Source organism: Camelina sativa, chromosome 6, assembly GCF_000633955.1.
Source record: "Camelina sativa cultivar DH55 chromosome 6, Cs, whole genome shotgun sequence".
NCBI classification, from domain to species: Eukaryota; Viridiplantae; Streptophyta; class Magnoliopsida; order Brassicales; family Brassicaceae; genus Camelina; species Camelina sativa.
In genome coordinates, this window is record NC_025690.1 from 16,287,040 (window position 1) to 16,304,082 (window position 17,043).

At 35.9% G+C, this 17,043-nt stretch overlaps 4 protein-coding genes and 1 pseudogene across 7 annotated transcripts; 3 read left to right on the top strand and 2 right to left on the bottom strand.

Moving 5' to 3' along the window:
- On the top strand, positions 390 to 2,355 carry LOC104791725 (annotated as a pseudogene).
- Positions 4,521 to 7,704, top strand: LOC104791726 (ABC transporter F family member 4-like). Its single transcript, XM_010517688.2, has 2 exons — positions 4,521 to 4,639; positions 5,219 to 7,704. Exon 2 carries the CDS (start codon positions 5,231 to 5,233, stop codon positions 7,403 to 7,405), a length of 2,175 nt encoding a protein of 724 aa, XP_010515990.1. The 5' UTR covers positions 4,521 to 4,639; positions 5,219 to 5,230; the 3' UTR covers positions 7,406 to 7,704.
- Positions 8,892 to 10,234, bottom strand: LOC104699126. Its single transcript, XM_010414469.2, has 3 exons — positions 9,606 to 10,234; positions 9,313 to 9,508; positions 8,892 to 9,229 (listed from the first exon to the last, which is right to left on the bottom strand). The coding sequence occupies exons 1-3, from the start codon at positions 9,966 to 9,968 to the stop codon at positions 8,892 to 8,894; spliced, it is 897 nt and encodes a 298-aa protein (XP_010412771.1). The 5' UTR covers positions 9,969 to 10,234.
- On the top strand, positions 11,767 to 13,294 carry LOC104791727 (histone H2A variant 1). 4 transcript variants are annotated; one of them, XM_010517692.2, is made up of 3 exons: positions 11,767 to 11,809; positions 12,329 to 12,472; positions 12,720 to 13,294. In XM_010517692.2, exons 2-3 carry the CDS (start codon positions 12,359 to 12,361, stop codon positions 13,014 to 13,016), a joined length of 411 nt encoding a protein of 136 aa, XP_010515994.1. In that variant the 5' UTR covers positions 11,767 to 11,809; positions 12,329 to 12,358; the 3' UTR covers positions 13,017 to 13,294. The 4 variants fall into 4 exon arrangements, with proteins under 4 accessions (XP_010515994.1, XP_010515991.1, XP_010515993.1 ...); XM_010517689.2 differs by lacking the exon at positions 11,767 to 11,809 and adding an exon at positions 12,017 to 12,124; XM_010517691.1 differs by lacking the exon at positions 11,767 to 11,809 and adding an exon at positions 12,159 to 12,183.
- LOC104791728 lies at positions 13,513 to 14,936 on the bottom strand. The gene has a single exon (XM_010517693.2). The coding sequence runs from the start codon at positions 14,835 to 14,837 to the stop codon at positions 13,542 to 13,544; it is 1,296 nt and encodes a 431-aa protein (XP_010515995.1). The 5' UTR covers positions 14,838 to 14,936; the 3' UTR covers positions 13,513 to 13,541.

Here is a 17,043-nt window from a genome sequence, read left to right on the forward strand (position 1 = left end):
GACTAAAAAGAAAGGGTTGAGTCCCACCCAAGCAAAGCTTTCTTCATATTTCTTCGTCTTCAATCCAAAATAGTTTCTTACGCGCCTCTCAGTCTCAGGTTTGTCTCGAATCTCATCCTAGTAAATTAACCACTGATAAACGATTTATTTACTCTAACTTTTGTCGTGATATATAATCTATGTATGTTTTTTAAGGATCAAAATAAATTAAAAAAGGTTAACGAACGAAAACAACTCAGTAATTCGTCGGCTGTGTTTGGAAATTAACGAGTTAATTCGCTAGATGCTATTGATTCACGTATGTATAGTGTGAATCCTTAATTTTATATAATTTTGGATGTCTCATTGGCTTTTTGTTATTTGATGTTTCATGTCAGATACAGGCTTTAATGGGTAAGAATAATCCTAAACCAAGTGGACAAGATTCCAACAAGGAGAAATTATCAATCTCAGCCTTGCTTGCTTCATCCAGTACTTCCAAGAAGATGACATCGTCATCCAGTTCCAATGATGCTCCAAAAGCTTCATCATACATGAATGGCGTTGATCTTCCTCCTTCTGATGATGAAGAAGACGAAGACGTATCTGATGAGGAACAGAGACAGAAGATGGATGCAAGGAGGAAGCATAAGAGCGAGAAAAGGCAACTTGATGATATCTTTGTGACTGATAAAGAACAAAAGAAGCGAGAGAAAAAAGAAAGATTAGCTTTAGAAGCTGCACACATTGCAAAGACGAAGAGGTCCTTGGAGGACGACCGCGATGCATACACTGTTGTTATTGGAAGCAAGACCTCGGTGCTTGAAGGGCAAGACAAGGCGAGTGCTAATGTTAGAGATATAAAGATCGATTCTTTCTCTGTCTCTTGTCGTGGTAAAGTACTTCTCAGTGAAACCTCTGTTCAACTATCACATGGTCAAAGGTATGGACTGTTTGGACCAAACGGAATGGGGAAGTCTACACTGTTAAAGCTTTTAGCTTGGAGGAAGATTCCAGTTCCAAAGAATATTGATGTTCTTCTTGTTGATCAAGAGGCGGTCGGTGATGAAAAGAGTGCTCTGGATGCAGTTCTTTCCGCCAATGAAGAGTTGGTTAAGCTACGGGAAGAGGCTGAAGCTCTCAGCAAGAATGATGGTGGTGATACTGATAATGGAGAAAAGCTTTCTGAATTGTACGACAGGCTGCAAATTTTGGGGTCAGATGTTGCTGATGCGGAGGCGTCCAAGATTCTGCGGGGGTTAGGATTCACGCAAGATATGCTACGGTATCCAACTAGGAAACTAAGTGGTGACATGAGGATGCGTGTTTCCTTAGCTAGAGCTCTCTTTATGCAGCCTACTCTTTTGTTGTTAGATGAACCAACCAACCATCTTGACCTGAGAGCTGTTCTTTGGTTAGAGGGGTATTTGCGTCGCTGGAAGACAACTCTAGTTGTTGTTTCACATTGCCAGGACTTTCTCAACGCAGTCTGCACAGATATAATTCATCTGCATGACCATAAACTCGGCTACTACAGTGGTAACTTCACTGCTTTCGAGCGTGGATATAAGCTGCGACGCAATGAGGTGAATAAAAAGTTTGAGATCATCGACAAACAGATGAAAGCAGCTAAGAGGTCTGGAAACCGGGATCAACAGAGTAAGGTAGAGGACAGGGCGGCCAAAGCAACAAAAGGTTAATAAAAATGGAGAGATTATAGCGTGGTGCTCCATTTCCCGAAACCAACGGAGCTACCTCCTCCTCTTATGATCAAGGGTAGCTTCAGTTACCCCGACGAGAAAGATAATAACAAGCCAGGCTTCAAGCTCTCGGATGTTGATGTAGGTATCGATATGGAGACAAGGGTCGTGATAGTTGGACGTAACGGAGGAGGGAAGTCAACTCTTTTGAAATTTCTTGCCGGAGAATTAGCTCTAACCGAAGGTGAAGTGAAAAGAAGCCAGAGTATCTTCTTCGTCTTTATCCTGACCAAGAAGGATGTAGCAAGCAAGAAGCAGTGCGCGCTAAACTAGGCAAGTTTGGGCTACCAAGTAACAGCCACTTGACTCCGATTGATAAATTGTCTGGAGGACAAATGGCTAGAGTTGTGTTAACCCACACATTCTGCTTCTTGACGAGCCAACGAATCACTTAGACACGCAGACTATGGATGCTTTGGCGGATGCATTAGATGAGTTCACAGGTGGAGTTGTGTTGGTGAGTCATGACTCGAGACTCATATCGCGCGTTTGTTCGAACGTGGAGAAGAGTCAGATTTGGGTTGTAGTAGATGGGAATATGACTATATACCCCGGTTCATTTAAAGAGTACAAAAAAGAGCTTCAAAGAGATATCGAAGCAGAGCTTGATGAGTGAAGTCTTTTTTGTTGTTGTTCGCTTTTAAGATAAAAACTCAGTTTCCTTCGTTATATATCTGCTTTAATTACATGACACCATTATAGATAGAGCATCCACATTGGTAAACCTTTGCAAGGGTGTCTTAGCTATATATGAATTTTATCTAAGTATATCTCTATTAAGTTTGTATTATTTTTTTGCCTCTACATTGGTGATCTCAAATGTGTTTTTTGTGTTGATTAATTTTGTAAATGATTTTATCTTTGCACAACAAGCTCATATTCGATTTTTTTGGTATCTACTTTGTTATTTTGTTTGTGATTTGATCTTTCCCCAACAATATAGTCGTTTCTTGTTCTTTACCGATGTGCCAAGCATGTGATTCTTGATAATTCAAGTGTTGCATACATTCATTTCTTCTTTTACAGTTTGTAGAGGACTATGAATTCAAAAAACATGTGATTTGCTCATTCAAGTTGCAGAGGACTTTACAAGACTTTGAACATAAGAACAAGCAAAAAAAAAAGCAAAGCTTTTGTGTGTGTATTTCATACAAACTGATTCATAATGTGCATACACAGTTGTAGTTACAAGAAAAAAGCTTTCTTTAAGTCTAATGAATGGGAAGAATAGTAGTTTATTTCCTGTTTGTGCTTGTAGTACCCTCTCCCTTTGTCTCATTGAATCATCAACAAAATTTTGCTTGAATTGTCTTAATTAAGGTCAGACTAAAGCGCACTATTGCAACCTTGATCATTACAAAAGTCTAAAATCACTTAATTTATCATTGCAAATATAAGAAACAAAGGTAAAACCAACACCAAACATACAAGTATAACCTAAAACAGATAATTTTACATTCCATAATATTGAGTCATTACTTTTATCTTGATTAGCAGAAGTTAGTACTAAGACATTAATCTGAACACGTCTTGTACACGTCCCTCTAAGTTTATTTCATACTAGATTTAAAAATGCTACAACATTAAAAAAAAATAAGAAAAAAAAAATATTGATCTTACATATCCTTAACTAAAGAAAAAAATTCAAAATAATATAAAAAAGATATTTTAAATCATCTTGAATTTCTAATAAGAAATCAAATTTAACTAAATAATATAACCAAAATCTAAAAATACTACAACATAATTAAATTAAAATATTAAAAAAGAAAGAATAAACAAATATTGATAGTTATTAGATTTCTTTTTTTACATTAGGTTTAGAACTTTTACTTATAAATTTTTAATTCTTTTTAATATTTTAGTAAATTCAAAATTGACGCATGTCAACATCTTCTCGAGACAAGTAACACATGTCACAATCTTATTAAAATAAAAAAATATCTACATGATTGCAATGAGTTTATGACCAACCTAATAATATTTGAGAAATTGAAAGATTTGACATAATAAAAATAAAAATTGAAAATTATAAGCATGATGATATATGAGTCTTAGATAATTTAGAGATATAAAATATAAACTAAAAAACAATTTAAAAATACTACAACATTAAAAAAAATTAAGAAAATAATAAATGTTAATCTTACATATCCTTAACTAAAGAAAAAAAATCAAAATAATATAAAATATATATTTTAAAATCATCATGAATTTATAATATAACCATAATCTAAAAATACTACAACATAATTAAATTAAAATATTAAAAAAGAAAGAATAAACAAATATTGATAGTTAGTAGATTTTCTTTTTACAATAGGGTTAGAACTTTTACTTGTTAATTTTTAATTCTTTTTAATGATTTAGTAAATTTAAAATTAATACATGTCAATATCTTATCGAGACAAGTAACACGTGTCACGATCTTATTAATGAGTAACTTTGACAATACGTTTTTTCTAGTAAGATATCAAATTTAACTAAATAATATAACCAAAAACTAAAAATACTACAACATAATTAAATTAAAATATTTAAAAAGAAAGAATAAGCAAATATTAATAGTTAGCAGATTTTCTTTTTATAATAAGTTTAGAAATTTTACTTTTTAAATTTTAATTCATTTTAATGTTTTAGTAAATTATCAAAATTTACACTGACAAGTAACACATATCAAAGTTACTTGTCGAGTATCTTTAACATAAGATTTATTGGTCGATTGGAGTTTAGGCCCATATTTAGGCCCAATATAAATATATGGAAAGAAGAGACGGGCGATTCTATTTCTCTCGTTCTCTCTCTCTTTCTCTCTGCTTGCTTCCTCACGGACGCACCAGCTTCAATCGCTTTTCTCTGTAATCCATTCATCTACGCAATCTCTCTCTCTCTCTCACTCGGTAAAACTCCATCTTCTTACCTTTTAATATTTTGTGGTTTTAGATATTAGGAGAGATTGAAGTTTCCATTGATTTTTTTATCAGATTCGGATCGATTTCTCGTTCTCTGTTTTGGGATTCTGATTTTCTTAGAGTTGTGCTTAAAATTAATCCTTTTTTTTACTGCTAGTTTCATTCCTTCTTTCAATTACTGGGTTCTGTGGATTAGGTCTTTTTTGTCTATTTGTTTGGTGATAAATCCGAAACCCTTGATATTATTTTGTTGAAACGGCGCCCTAGTTATTTTAGACCAGATACGAGTTATTAGATGGTAAAGTATTGAAATTTTCTTTGAGAACGCATCAGGTTTTGTTTATATGAATCGATGTTTACTGGGTTTTAATAAAGTTTTGAGCTTTAGCTTTTTTTTTGTGACCATTGTCTAAGTAGAAAAACCCTAATTTCAGATCAGAACTTCCACCCCTGAGTTTGGGAGTTTTCCAATTAGGTTGCTAGATAATTTGATTACTCGTCAGCCCTTTTTTATATGATTTTCATAACTCATCAGCCCTATTCTTTTTTTTTTTTTTGATTTCTCAGATACAGATTTAAATGGGTAAGAAGAAGTCAGAAGAGAGTGCTGCTACTAGCACGAAGGTGAAACCAAGTGGGAAAGATGCTTCTAAAGATTCAAAAAAGGAGAAGTTATCAGTCTCGGCTATGCTTGCAGGCATGGATCAGAAAGATGATAAACCTAAGAAGGGCTCATCATCCAGAACCAAGGCTGCTCCTAAAGCTACTTCCTACACTGATGGCATAGATCTTCCTCCTTCTGATGAAGAAGACGAAGGGGATTCTGATGAGGAGCAGAGACTGAAGGATGAAAGGAGGAAGCAGAAGAGCGAACAAAGGCATCTTGATATTTCTGTTACTGATAAGGAACAAAAGAAACGAGAGATGAAAGAAAGATTAGCTCTCGAAGCTTTAGAGTTGGCAAAGAGGGAGGCCTTGAAGGATGATCATGATGCATTCACGGTTGTTATTGGAAGTAAGACCTCAGTGCTTGAAAGAGACGACACGGCAGATGCAAATGTTAAAGATATCACAATCGATTCTTTTTCTGTCTCTGCTCGAGGTAAAGAGCTTTTGAAGAATGCTTCTGTCAAGATATCACATGGTAAAAGGTATGGGTTGGTTGGGCCAAACGGTATGGGGAAGTCTACATTGTTAAAGCTTTTAGCGTGGAGGAAGATTCCAGTGCCGAAGAATATTGATGTTCTTCTTGTTGAGCAAGAGGTGGTAGGTGATGAAAACAGTGCTCTGAATGCAGTTGTTTCTGCCAATGAAGAGTTGGTTAAGCTACGGGAAGAGGTTGAAGCTCTGCAGAAGTCGTCTTCTGGAGCTGACGGAGAAAATGTTGATGGCGAGGATGATGACGATACTGGAGAAAAGCTTGCTGAATTGTATGATAGGCTGCAAATTTTGGGGTCAGATGCTGCTGAATCTCAGGCATCCAAAATTCTTGCGGGGTTAGGTTTCTCTAAAGATATGCAAGTGCGTCCAACTCAGTCCTTCAGTGGTGGCTGGAGGATGAGAATATCGTTAGCTAGAGCTCTGTTTGTGCAGCCTACTCTTTTGTTGTTGGATGAACCCACTAACCATCTTGACCTAAGAGCTGTTCTATGGTTAGAGGAATATTTGTGTCGCTGGAAGAAGACGCTAGTTGTTGTTTCACATGACCGGGACTTCCTCAACACAGTTTGCACAGATATAATACATCTCCATGACCTGGGTCTTCACTTCTATCGTGGTAGTTTTGATGCTTTTGAAAGCGGGTATGAGCAGCGTCGCAAGGAGGTGAATAAAAAATTTGATGTCTACGAGAAACAGATCAAGGCAGCTAAGAGGACTGGAAACCGAGCTCAACAGGAGAAGGTAAAGGACAGGGCCAAGTTTACTGCAGCAAAAGAAGCATCCAAGAGTAAGGGAAAGGGTAAGGCACAGGATGAAGAAGGCCCAGCAGCAGAAGCTCCAAGGAAATGGAGAGATTATAGTGTGGTGTTCCACTTCCCAGAACCAACCGAGCTCACTCCTCCTCTTCTGCAGTTAATTGAGGTTAGCTTCAGCTATCCCAACAGGCCAGATTTCAGGCTCTCGAATGTTGATGTAGGTATCGATATGGGGACAAGGGTTGCTATAGTTGGGCCTAACGGAGCAGGAAAGTCCACTCTATTGAATCTTCTTGCGGGAGATTTAGTTCCAACCGAGGGTGAAATGAGAAGAAGCCAGAAGCTGAGGATTGGAAGGTATTCACAGCATTTTATTGACCTGTTAACAATGGGGGAAACTCCGGTTCAGTATCTTCTTCGTCTTCATCCTGACCAAGAGGGGTTCAGCAAGCAAGAGGCAGTACGAGCGAAGCTAGGCAAGTTTGGGCTACCAAGTCACAATCACTTGTCTCCAATAGCGAAATTGTCTGGAGGACAAAAGGCTAGAGTTGTGTTCACTTCGATCTCAATGTCAAAGCCACACATATTACTTCTGGACGAGCCTACAAATCACTTAGACATGCAAAGTATAGATGCTTTGGCGGATGCACTAGATGAGTTCACAGGAGGAGTTGTGTTGGTGAGTCACGACTCGAGACTAATATCGCGTGTCTGTGCGGAAGAGGAGAATAGTCAAATCTGGGTTGTAGAAGACGGAACGGTGAATTTCTTCCCAGGTTCGTTTGACGAGTACAAAGAAGATCTCCAAAGAGAAATCAAAGCTGAGGTTGATGAGTGAAGTTTTGTTGTTGTTGGCTTCTAAGGTAACCATCTCAAACTCGTTTATGTTTTATAAGACACTCAAAAAAGTTTTGGACAATTTTATTTTTAGCCATTGTGTTCTTTCACTATATACATCGCCATCGGTCTCCCCATATTACATATCTGAGTGTAGTGTTATGTTTTGGGGAAGAAAACAGAAGACGTGTTTCATTCTTTTTCATCAGTGTGTTCTATTAGAGTCAATGGGTCATAATAAACATCAACGTTTCCTTTATTTTAGCTGTCTGAAATTTTGTTTAATTTCTCTCTTGTTTATTTTAGCCTCTCAATATTATCTCTCTTAAAACTGTTTTTAGTGTCTGTGGTGTGGTTGTTGATATTGGAGTTCATTGTCTTTGGGGCACATATTCGATTTTGGACTTCATTGTCTTTGGGGCACATATTCGATTTTGGACTGGAGAATATATGTGATTCATCTTTTGTTTCATTTCCTCTGTGGAAGTCTGGAACAATCACACACTTCTTTTTTCTGCAAACGTTTGTGATTAGAAGTTAGAACCGAGTGTCAACAACTTAGGCATGAGCCCCATGACCAAAATTAAACCGTAACCGTATTTCAGACCATAACCAGACTGTATCCTAACTGTAACCAAACCGTAACCGTATAAAATGGTTTAAAACCGTAACCGTTAACCGTAAATATATGGTTACATTATATTAACCATAACTGTTAATTAATCGTAACCATATTAAAATAGTTGGTTAATCGCATAGTTAAACTGTAATTTGTTAATCGTAACCGTTTCAAAAACATAATAAAATATACTAATAATTATTTATTTAATATGAATCATATGATATGAAGAAATATAAATACACTAAAAGTACATATTAATTATAAATAAGTAATATCAATAATATTACATCATCAAATAATATTAACCGTATCATATTATCAAATAACCGTAACCGTTTATAACTGTAATCGTTTCAATCAAAACCGTATTTAACTGTAACTGTTTATTAAATGATTATGGTTAAGGTTAAACAAAAATTCTAACTGTAACCGATAGTTAATTAACTGTAACATTGATAACCGTAACCGTGGTCATAAACAACTACAATCACACACAGTAGAAAAAAAAATAGAAGCGAGGCACAATCTACACTAATGGGCCTAAATATTAATTAGTCTTTATGAATGAGAGACGTCAAAAGTAAAGTCGATGATTATTGGTCAAAAGTCAACTAGTATTGTCTCTAGTTGAAGTCACATTATTATGGTATTTTTATTCAATTTAAATGAAAGAGAAAATGCATGCGATGATGATTATAAATCAAATTCATAAAAAAGGACTGGTTTCTTCTACAAGGATCAGAAGAAATCTTCAAAAATAAGAAAGAGGGTATGATCCTTAAAAATCATACCCTTATTATTACAAAAAAATAAAAATAATTAAAAAGTCTTTTTATTATTATTCATAAATTAATTAAGAAGCTATTTAAGGTTGGACAGCAGCAGCAGCAGCATCTCCACTGGTTTCTCCTTGAGTTTGCTTAGCACGATCATAACGAGACACCCATTTGGTTAACACATACTCAGCTCTCCTCCATGGTGGCATTGACAGCCCTTTCTTCTTCAGGCTCTTCTTTGCAGCATCAGACACAAATACCACAAGCTTCTTCAGCCTATCCACTTGTCCAACATAGACGTAAGGCAGTGTCTTGGATATCGACTTGTAAGTCATACTCCGTCGAGCTATTTCGAACTTGGACTGGAAGTCAATGTCGATCAAAACTCTTTGATCTCCAATCATAACATCCAAATACTCATATTCCCCTGTTTTACCACACAAATCAAGTGTTATTACCTTAACGATTTGCAACTTTGTCTTAAGAATGGATAAAATGAAGAAAACATACCAGCAGGCACAGGATACCATCTCGATTTCAATTTGTCCCAGCGAGATTTGCAAACTGCTGCATCATAGCCTAAAGCCACCAATTTATCAGCAACATCTCTCAACCTCGAGTCCTTACACTTAACTTCTTTCTCAACAAGCTCTGTTGCTTTAGTCTCCAGATCACTCTCGGCGACATTAGCACAAAGTAACAGACTCTACAAAAACATTGTCAAAAAAAAAAACTCTGTTTTAACATCAGATGTCAAAGATCAAACATGGGAAAGATATCATAAAATGAAATCATTCAAATACCTTGAGGCTTCGAAGGACACCGCTGGAAGAAGAAATCTCTTCGTCTTCGTCGGAGCTATCAGTGCCACTTCCACTAAAGCAGTTGCAGTGGTTACGACCAATGCAACGTGATTGTTTCTCACTGTCTGGATCCTCCATGTAGTTCTCAACCATCTTCCTCAAACAGACAGAGCCCGGTTCGAATTCTTCCGAGTTGCCTCTCGCAAGCGGTGAATCCACACCTGAGAAGCTCTTCAGACTGAACTGACGTTCAAAGAGTCGCTTCAGTCGAGATCTTGGCCCTTGTCTCATCGCAGGCGCCGGCTCTGCCTCCTTGGCTACACCGTTGACGTTGATAGGTCGGACTTTTGAACGGAAAGGCATTTTTTTTTTCTTGTTCTTTTCAAAATCGTTCAAAACGAAACCCTACGACGGAAAAAAATTATTACTCACTCTTACGTCCAAAAATGTCAGATAAATAAAAAGAGATCAATCGTTCTTCGCTTCCAACAAGAAAAAAAAAAGATGGAGGAGACACAAAACTCAAAAAGAAAAAATAAAAAATAATTAGTTGAGAAAATACAAATGTTTATGATTGATTCATTTAAAGGTTTCACGACGAAGGTTTGAGAGGCATAAAATTAGAGAAAGAAAACACAAACAAAATAAAGAGATAGAGGAGAAGAAAAAGGAAAAAGATCACTTGAATGGAGGGTTTATTTAGATACGGATTGAGACTCGACGACACGAAAACGTCCTGCTTTTAATGCCTTTTTTGATTTTGATTTTGATTTTGTTTTGGTTTTTTTTTTTTAATATATAAGGATGTGATTCACTATGTGGATGATGGATGATGCATAGGAGGTCAAAATCGTTTGTAAGGGGAAGAAGATGTTTTGCTAAATTCTTAGGGGAAGAAGAAAGCAATGTTTGATGCTTGTTATATAGGAAATGGGAAATAAAAGACCCTTATCTATTTACCATATTGGCAAATAAGCAAAAAGTTTGATGTAAACTTTGCTTTCTAAAGCAATTTAATGTGTCTGATGTTCATAGTGGAGATCATACCAGTTCGTCCTGTTTGTTTTATTGATGGGTCTTGGCATGCGTCAGATTCACGAAGTGGACATGGTTGGATTGTGTCCTGTGGAGGGAGTTTGAGGCAATTAGGATTGAAGAGCTCGCGCAGAAGTCTTTCACCCCTTCATGCCGAATTGGAGACCCTTTTACGGGCAATGAAGTGCTTATTGGCGATTCCGTTGACAAGTATCCTCATTATGACAGATTGTTCAGACCTTCTTGCTATGACTTCAAACCCAGAGGCATGGCCTGCATTTGCGACAGAGCTGAAGGATTTTGTGTATTACAGGGACTTATTCTCTTCATTGATTATTAGATATATCCCTCGTAGTGATAATACCTCTGATCATCTTGCGAAATGTGCAAGAGGTCGTGGGTTTTGTTTTTCCCATGTGAGTTCTACGGTTCCTCACTGGCTTTCTCTAGAAGAGAGTTTTTAACCGTGAACTAGTAGATGGAGTTTAGACGACAAAAAAAAAAAAAAAAAAAAAAAAAAAAAAAAAANATGTCCACACGGTAACATTACTATTCAATCTAAAGCAAAAAGTTTAATGTCAAGTTTACAGTTTTCAAATTTTCATGAGACACACACAACACAATCATATCTTCTTCTTTTTATTCAGAATTACTATTATTTAACATTGATATTAATAATTCTAGTCAAACAAATTACTCAGTAAGTTCTCTTATATCGTAAATGACAGACGTATTACCTAAAAACTAAACAAGAGAAAAGGTCACAATCTCAATGCATTTATGATGAAAATGAACATATATCACAAAGGCTATTACAAATCAACACGCGTCGATATTATCTTTTAAAATCATTAAAAAATTCAAAATAAATTTATTTGACTAAACAATTTATGCTAAGTTATAATTTATATTAAGTAATATATTTTTCTTTTACACTAAAATACTAATTTTATACATCAACATAAATGTTTTTGTCAAGAAAATTTGACTGAATTGTTGAGTCGCAAATACCAAAAATAAATATAAAAAAAAAGAAATAAAATGAATGATAAATCTCAAGCTATTTATGATGGAAACTAGTATAAATCACATAGAGCCCAACAACTAATTCATCACACAAAGAAAAAAGAAAAACTTAAAATTTCATCACAAGGCAAAATCATATAAAGGTATGTATAAATCTTCTCTTCCTAGATAGAGGCTTTTCTAACTCAGTTTTTAAAATAAAACGAGGATTTTAAAGTTTTATGAGAAACGGAGGGCTTTATAGCAAAAACGTTGAAACATTTTATGGCTCCAAAAGTAAAAAATTTAACCGGGAAAGCGTAGGTTCCCCCCCAAGATTTTAAAAAGATTTAAAAACTCCCACCAAACTTTTGATTTTAAAACTCCCATCCCATTCACTTTCAACCAGATTTCGTTTCTTTCGTCCTTTTTTTCTTCTTCTTCTTCTTTGCAATTCTCTCGTCGTCGTCGTCTCTCAGGTACTTTACTTCTCTCTCTTCCACAGATCTGTTTCTCACTCTCTTCAAGAAATTTTTGGGTGGGATTACCAATTCTGTTCTTCGATTTCGTCTTCTTTTTATGATTCTTTCGACAGATCTGGTAGATTTATTATGCGTAATACTCTTGTTTTGTGATTTTTTTTTTTTTTCTGAATTTTTTGGTTTGACTATGAATGGGGTCAGATCTAGAAGAAGAATAAGGAAACAGCGAGGATGGCAGGGAAAGGAGGAAAAGGACTCGTAGCTGCGAAGACGATGGCTGGTAACAAGGACAAAGACAAGGACAAGAAGAAACCCATCTCTCGCTCTGCTCGTGCTGGTATTCAGGTCTATTCCCTCTAACCCTAATTTTGACCTTCTTTGACTTTTTGATTCGATTCGTAATTTTGTCACTACGGTTCAGATCTTTAAAACTTCTAGGGTTTCTCAAATTTGTCTTGCTTTAGCTTAGTGTCATATGGTATGAGCAGTGAGCACAAAACCCATCATGATGTTGTTGTTGTTTTTTTGATAACATGTTCTCTGAAGCTAATTATGCACAAACACTGATGCTGTTTCTTTTGGTTTATTTCAGTTTCCAGTGGGTCGTATTCACAGGCAACTCAAGAACAGGGTTTCTGCACATGGGAGAGTTGGTGCCACCGCTGCTGTGTACACTGCTTCAATCCTTGAGTACCTGACTGCAGAGGTTCTTGAGTTGGCTGGAAACGCTAGCAAAGATCTGAAAGTGAAGAGGATTACTCCAAGGCATTTGCAGTTGGCTATCAGAGGAGATGAGGAGCTTGACACACTCATCAAAGGAACTATTGCTGGAGGAGGTGTGATCCCTCACATCCACAAGTCCCTCATCAACAAAACCAACAAAGAGTGATTTGTTTCTTCTTCAGTCACTAAGAGAGAGAGATATATTATTGTGATCTGCTAATTAGTAGCTTATGGTGTTTGTGTTTGTTTAGTCTTGGACTGCTTTTTCCTTATTTTTTTTCTCTTTTCTCTCTTCTTAGTTCTTTGACTAGTGTTGATCTCTTCTGGACATCCTCAGGTGTACATTAGTTAATTTGAACTTTTAGGTTTCTTTTCTTCAAGCAAATGCTGTCTTTGCATGCTCTTGTCATTTGCTTACTATGTTAAAAAAAAAAAAGTGAACTATTTCAGTGCTTAACAACTGCAGATATCATTTACTCGCATGCTCACTTAGGTATCTGGACTTAATAAGTACCACTTTAGTTATAAAAACTTGGTATCAAACATCATCAATCACATGTTGTTCCAAATTAGTGAAAGCTAGTGAAAACTTGGTTCCAAACATAAGTCAAAACTCAAAACCATTCAATTTCTAAACAGAGTTCATCATTCACTCACTCAGTAGTCAGTAGGTGCTTAGGCTTTGAGCACGTCAATTGCAAGCTTGAAGATGTCTTCCATTAGTGAAAGCTGGTGAACGATCTCTAGGTAATGTGGTTTCAAATGCCACAACGAATAATGCTACATCCTTCTTCCTTTCTACAGCGAGTTTGCTGACGTTATGTTGAAGTGCATAATCAGTCATCCACTCCTCTGTGTTCTTCATCTCATCCATCTCCTCATGCTTGAGTTCCACTGTTTCATTGCTCGGCTCTGCGGTGATTGGAAGGTAATTGGGTTCTCTTGGGTTGAATTCCCTCCAACTCTCAGTGCACTCTTCTGGGATGCAGGGTTTTCGCGCAAGGGTTAACAGAGTTTCCTCTGTTTTCGATACAAGTTCAATCCGCTCTTTCACTTTCTCTTCATCTACCTCCTTACAATCTTCAGATTTTTTGGAGTTCAGCTCCTCATCAAGAGCATTCCCTAGGATGATAATCATCATCGTACCAATGTTTTCATCACCTGATTCAATGCCTTCACCATTTCGTACGCTCACCATCTCTGTTCCGTTAGATTCTAAACCTTCAGCCTTTCCCAATTCCATGTCCTTATCCTCAGGCTCAAAATCGATTACTTGGATATCAACAACATCTCGAGTGCTTCCATTTTCTTTCTTCCCATCAACATAGATATCCACACAACCATCATCACCGCTCATCTTCACATTTGCATGGGACTTCATGGAACGTCTTCTTGCGGATATTAAGTTTTTAAGAGGTGGGAATTGGTCGTGAAGATGCGCGTTGAGTGAACAATACGTATAATGACAGACTTTCAAGTCATTAGGAGAAGCAAGCATCAGATCCTCTGTGAACTTTGAGTTTCTAAGAAACGAAGAACAAGTCGCTTGATCACAACAACGACCAATCCTACAACTTCTCTTAAAACTCAGAACCTTTTTCAAACTACTACTACTACTACTACTACTACTCTGTTTCTTAATTCCGGAGCTTGAAATATCAAGTTTCTTACCGGTCTGGCTCTTCTTGTCCGAACCAACTTGAACACCTTGTCGTCTCTGTCTCCTAGCCTCTGAACTACTCGTTCCCTTCATATAATTAGGTGACCAACTCTGTTTTTTATTTCCGGAGCACGAAATATCAAGTTTATTACCGCTCTGGCTATTCATGTCCGAACCAACTTGAACACCTTGGCTCTTTCTCTTAACCTCTGAACTAATCGTTCCCTTCATATAATTAGGTGACCCGCCTGTGACTTTAGCAACGATATGCTTCTCGGCCGGTGTCATTGGTTGAGGAAGCATACTAGGTCTACATCTCTTTATCATCTCCAGTCCAAGGCTCCTCTCTAACCGATCTTGAGCAGTCTTCCTTGATCTTTCCAAGGCAAACCTGTGAGATGCTCTCTTCTCTTCTATGTTTTTGAAGCTTTTTTTTCTTTCTTTTCTCCTAATACGTTTCCGGTTTTGGTCTATAAATTGAAAGATTTGCAATTTCATGCTTTTCCTTTATAGTCCACTTTCTGAATATTAATTATTGTTTCTAAATCAACATTTTTTTTCTTGTTCTCATATAATATAACGTCTCCGCTAAATGAGCATAATGTTTTTCTTTTTGTTTTCATAGAACTTTAATAGAAGCTAAACCAAACATAATCTGTTGTTATTTAAATCACTAGTTCAAATTAGAAAATACAATTCGGTGTTATTAAATATGATATTTGTAAATCATGATTCAGAGATTTTGAATTTTGGTGTTATTCAATTAAAAATATATATATACTTGATTACATTTGGTATTTACTGAAAACAAAAAAAAAAAAATCTTTGTATATTGAAGAATCACTTAAAATTAATGTTAATGAAGTTTATAGGTTAAAGTATCAGAAACAAAATTTTAGATATACACAAAAGTTTTAGGATCCGTGCACACACATAAAGTTTTATAAATGTTATCAAATATTTCCCTTAGAAAAAATAGATAAATGAAGTTTCTTAAATCATCGTACAACTCTCTCCTAAATAAACAGTAAAAGGGTTGGAGCCTAACAACAACGTCAGAGTTGGTGCATCTAAGGGAGATGGTCGGCCAAAGACGGGCTCATTGCTCACACACGTTCCTCTTTTTTTTTTTTTTCGCACTCACAATCCAAAAAAATTTCAAACTTTTAAAAATAATTCGTATTCAGTGACCTTTGTCGAGATTTCAATTTGAGTCTGTTATCACTAACCACATTCTTAAACAGCTCAAAGGATAAACAAACCTTTCGGTTTGGATCCGTACCAACAGAATGATAACTCTCGATGAAGTTGGAGAGTTCTTGTGATCTTTAAAGAAAATATCTTAAGATTAGGTAACTGTGGCGAAAGCATTTTGACAGTTGTAGATATGTCTTTGTCGCCACGCTTCAAACCTACAAATCTATCCAGAGAACAAGATTTAAAGTAAAATTAGAAGAGAGCTGTGATGCCCCAATGGTCTATACGAAATTTAAACCAGTGAGTAGGTAGGAAAACCAAACCTCCTTGAGGTTTTGATTATATTCTACATTTTTATTTTATCTAATTCCATTGGATTTTTTTTTTAAAATTGTATTATCTCACATAATTTATGTGTTTGCCTTGATCTTCTCGCTTGATCAATTAATTAGAGACGGTGCAATACAATGTTAAAAAGACAACTTAGAGGGCTGCTCGAGTGTGGAAAAACTAAATTACGAAACGATGTTGTAGAGCTGATCATCCTCGAGAGACTATCAGTGGAGTCTCTAGAGACTATCATCCTCCAAGTTTTTTCTCTGCAGTGTATTTAAGAAGGTCACGAGCAATGTATATGTGTATATGTTGATTTGAATTAACATAGAAATTTGCTAAACAGAAACAAACAAGTATGTTTTTTGCAATAATTCCAATTCAATTTGACTTTCTAAGTGATAAGTCATATTTAATTTTTAATTTTGTTTTTCGTTTGTTACTTAATATACTTAATAGCGATCGAGTACAATTACTTCATTTTCATGTGCCCTTAGTTTGGCCATTCCTTTTTTATTTGGCTTCCTGCAGGTTAAGCAGAGGAAGATGTCGTCAAGTTGGTGAGGTAGGTGGCTCGAGAAATTGAAATTAACACGTGATTAATATTTTACTCTTCAATTGTTTGTAAATGATGGTTAATTAGTGGACACGCAAATTCGTCTATTCGCGAACTAAACCACTAATTTTTTTTTTAAACGAAATACAAATTGTTGGTTTGATATATTTTTTTCTTTCATAAATATAATTAATTATTTATTTTTGACAATTTGCATTTATTGGGTTCGACCAAAGATTATTATTGGAATTTTGAATGGTTGCAACGACTAATGGGTTTTTGTTCCACCATGAACTCCAAACAATAACACAATGATCATCTATATATCGATTACCTATGGTTCCCAAAAATGTGACGACAATAATTTGACTTGACACGACTAGTAGTCTAGTACACAGCCACAACTAATAAAATAATATATACAAAACAAAAATATCAGTAATTCAG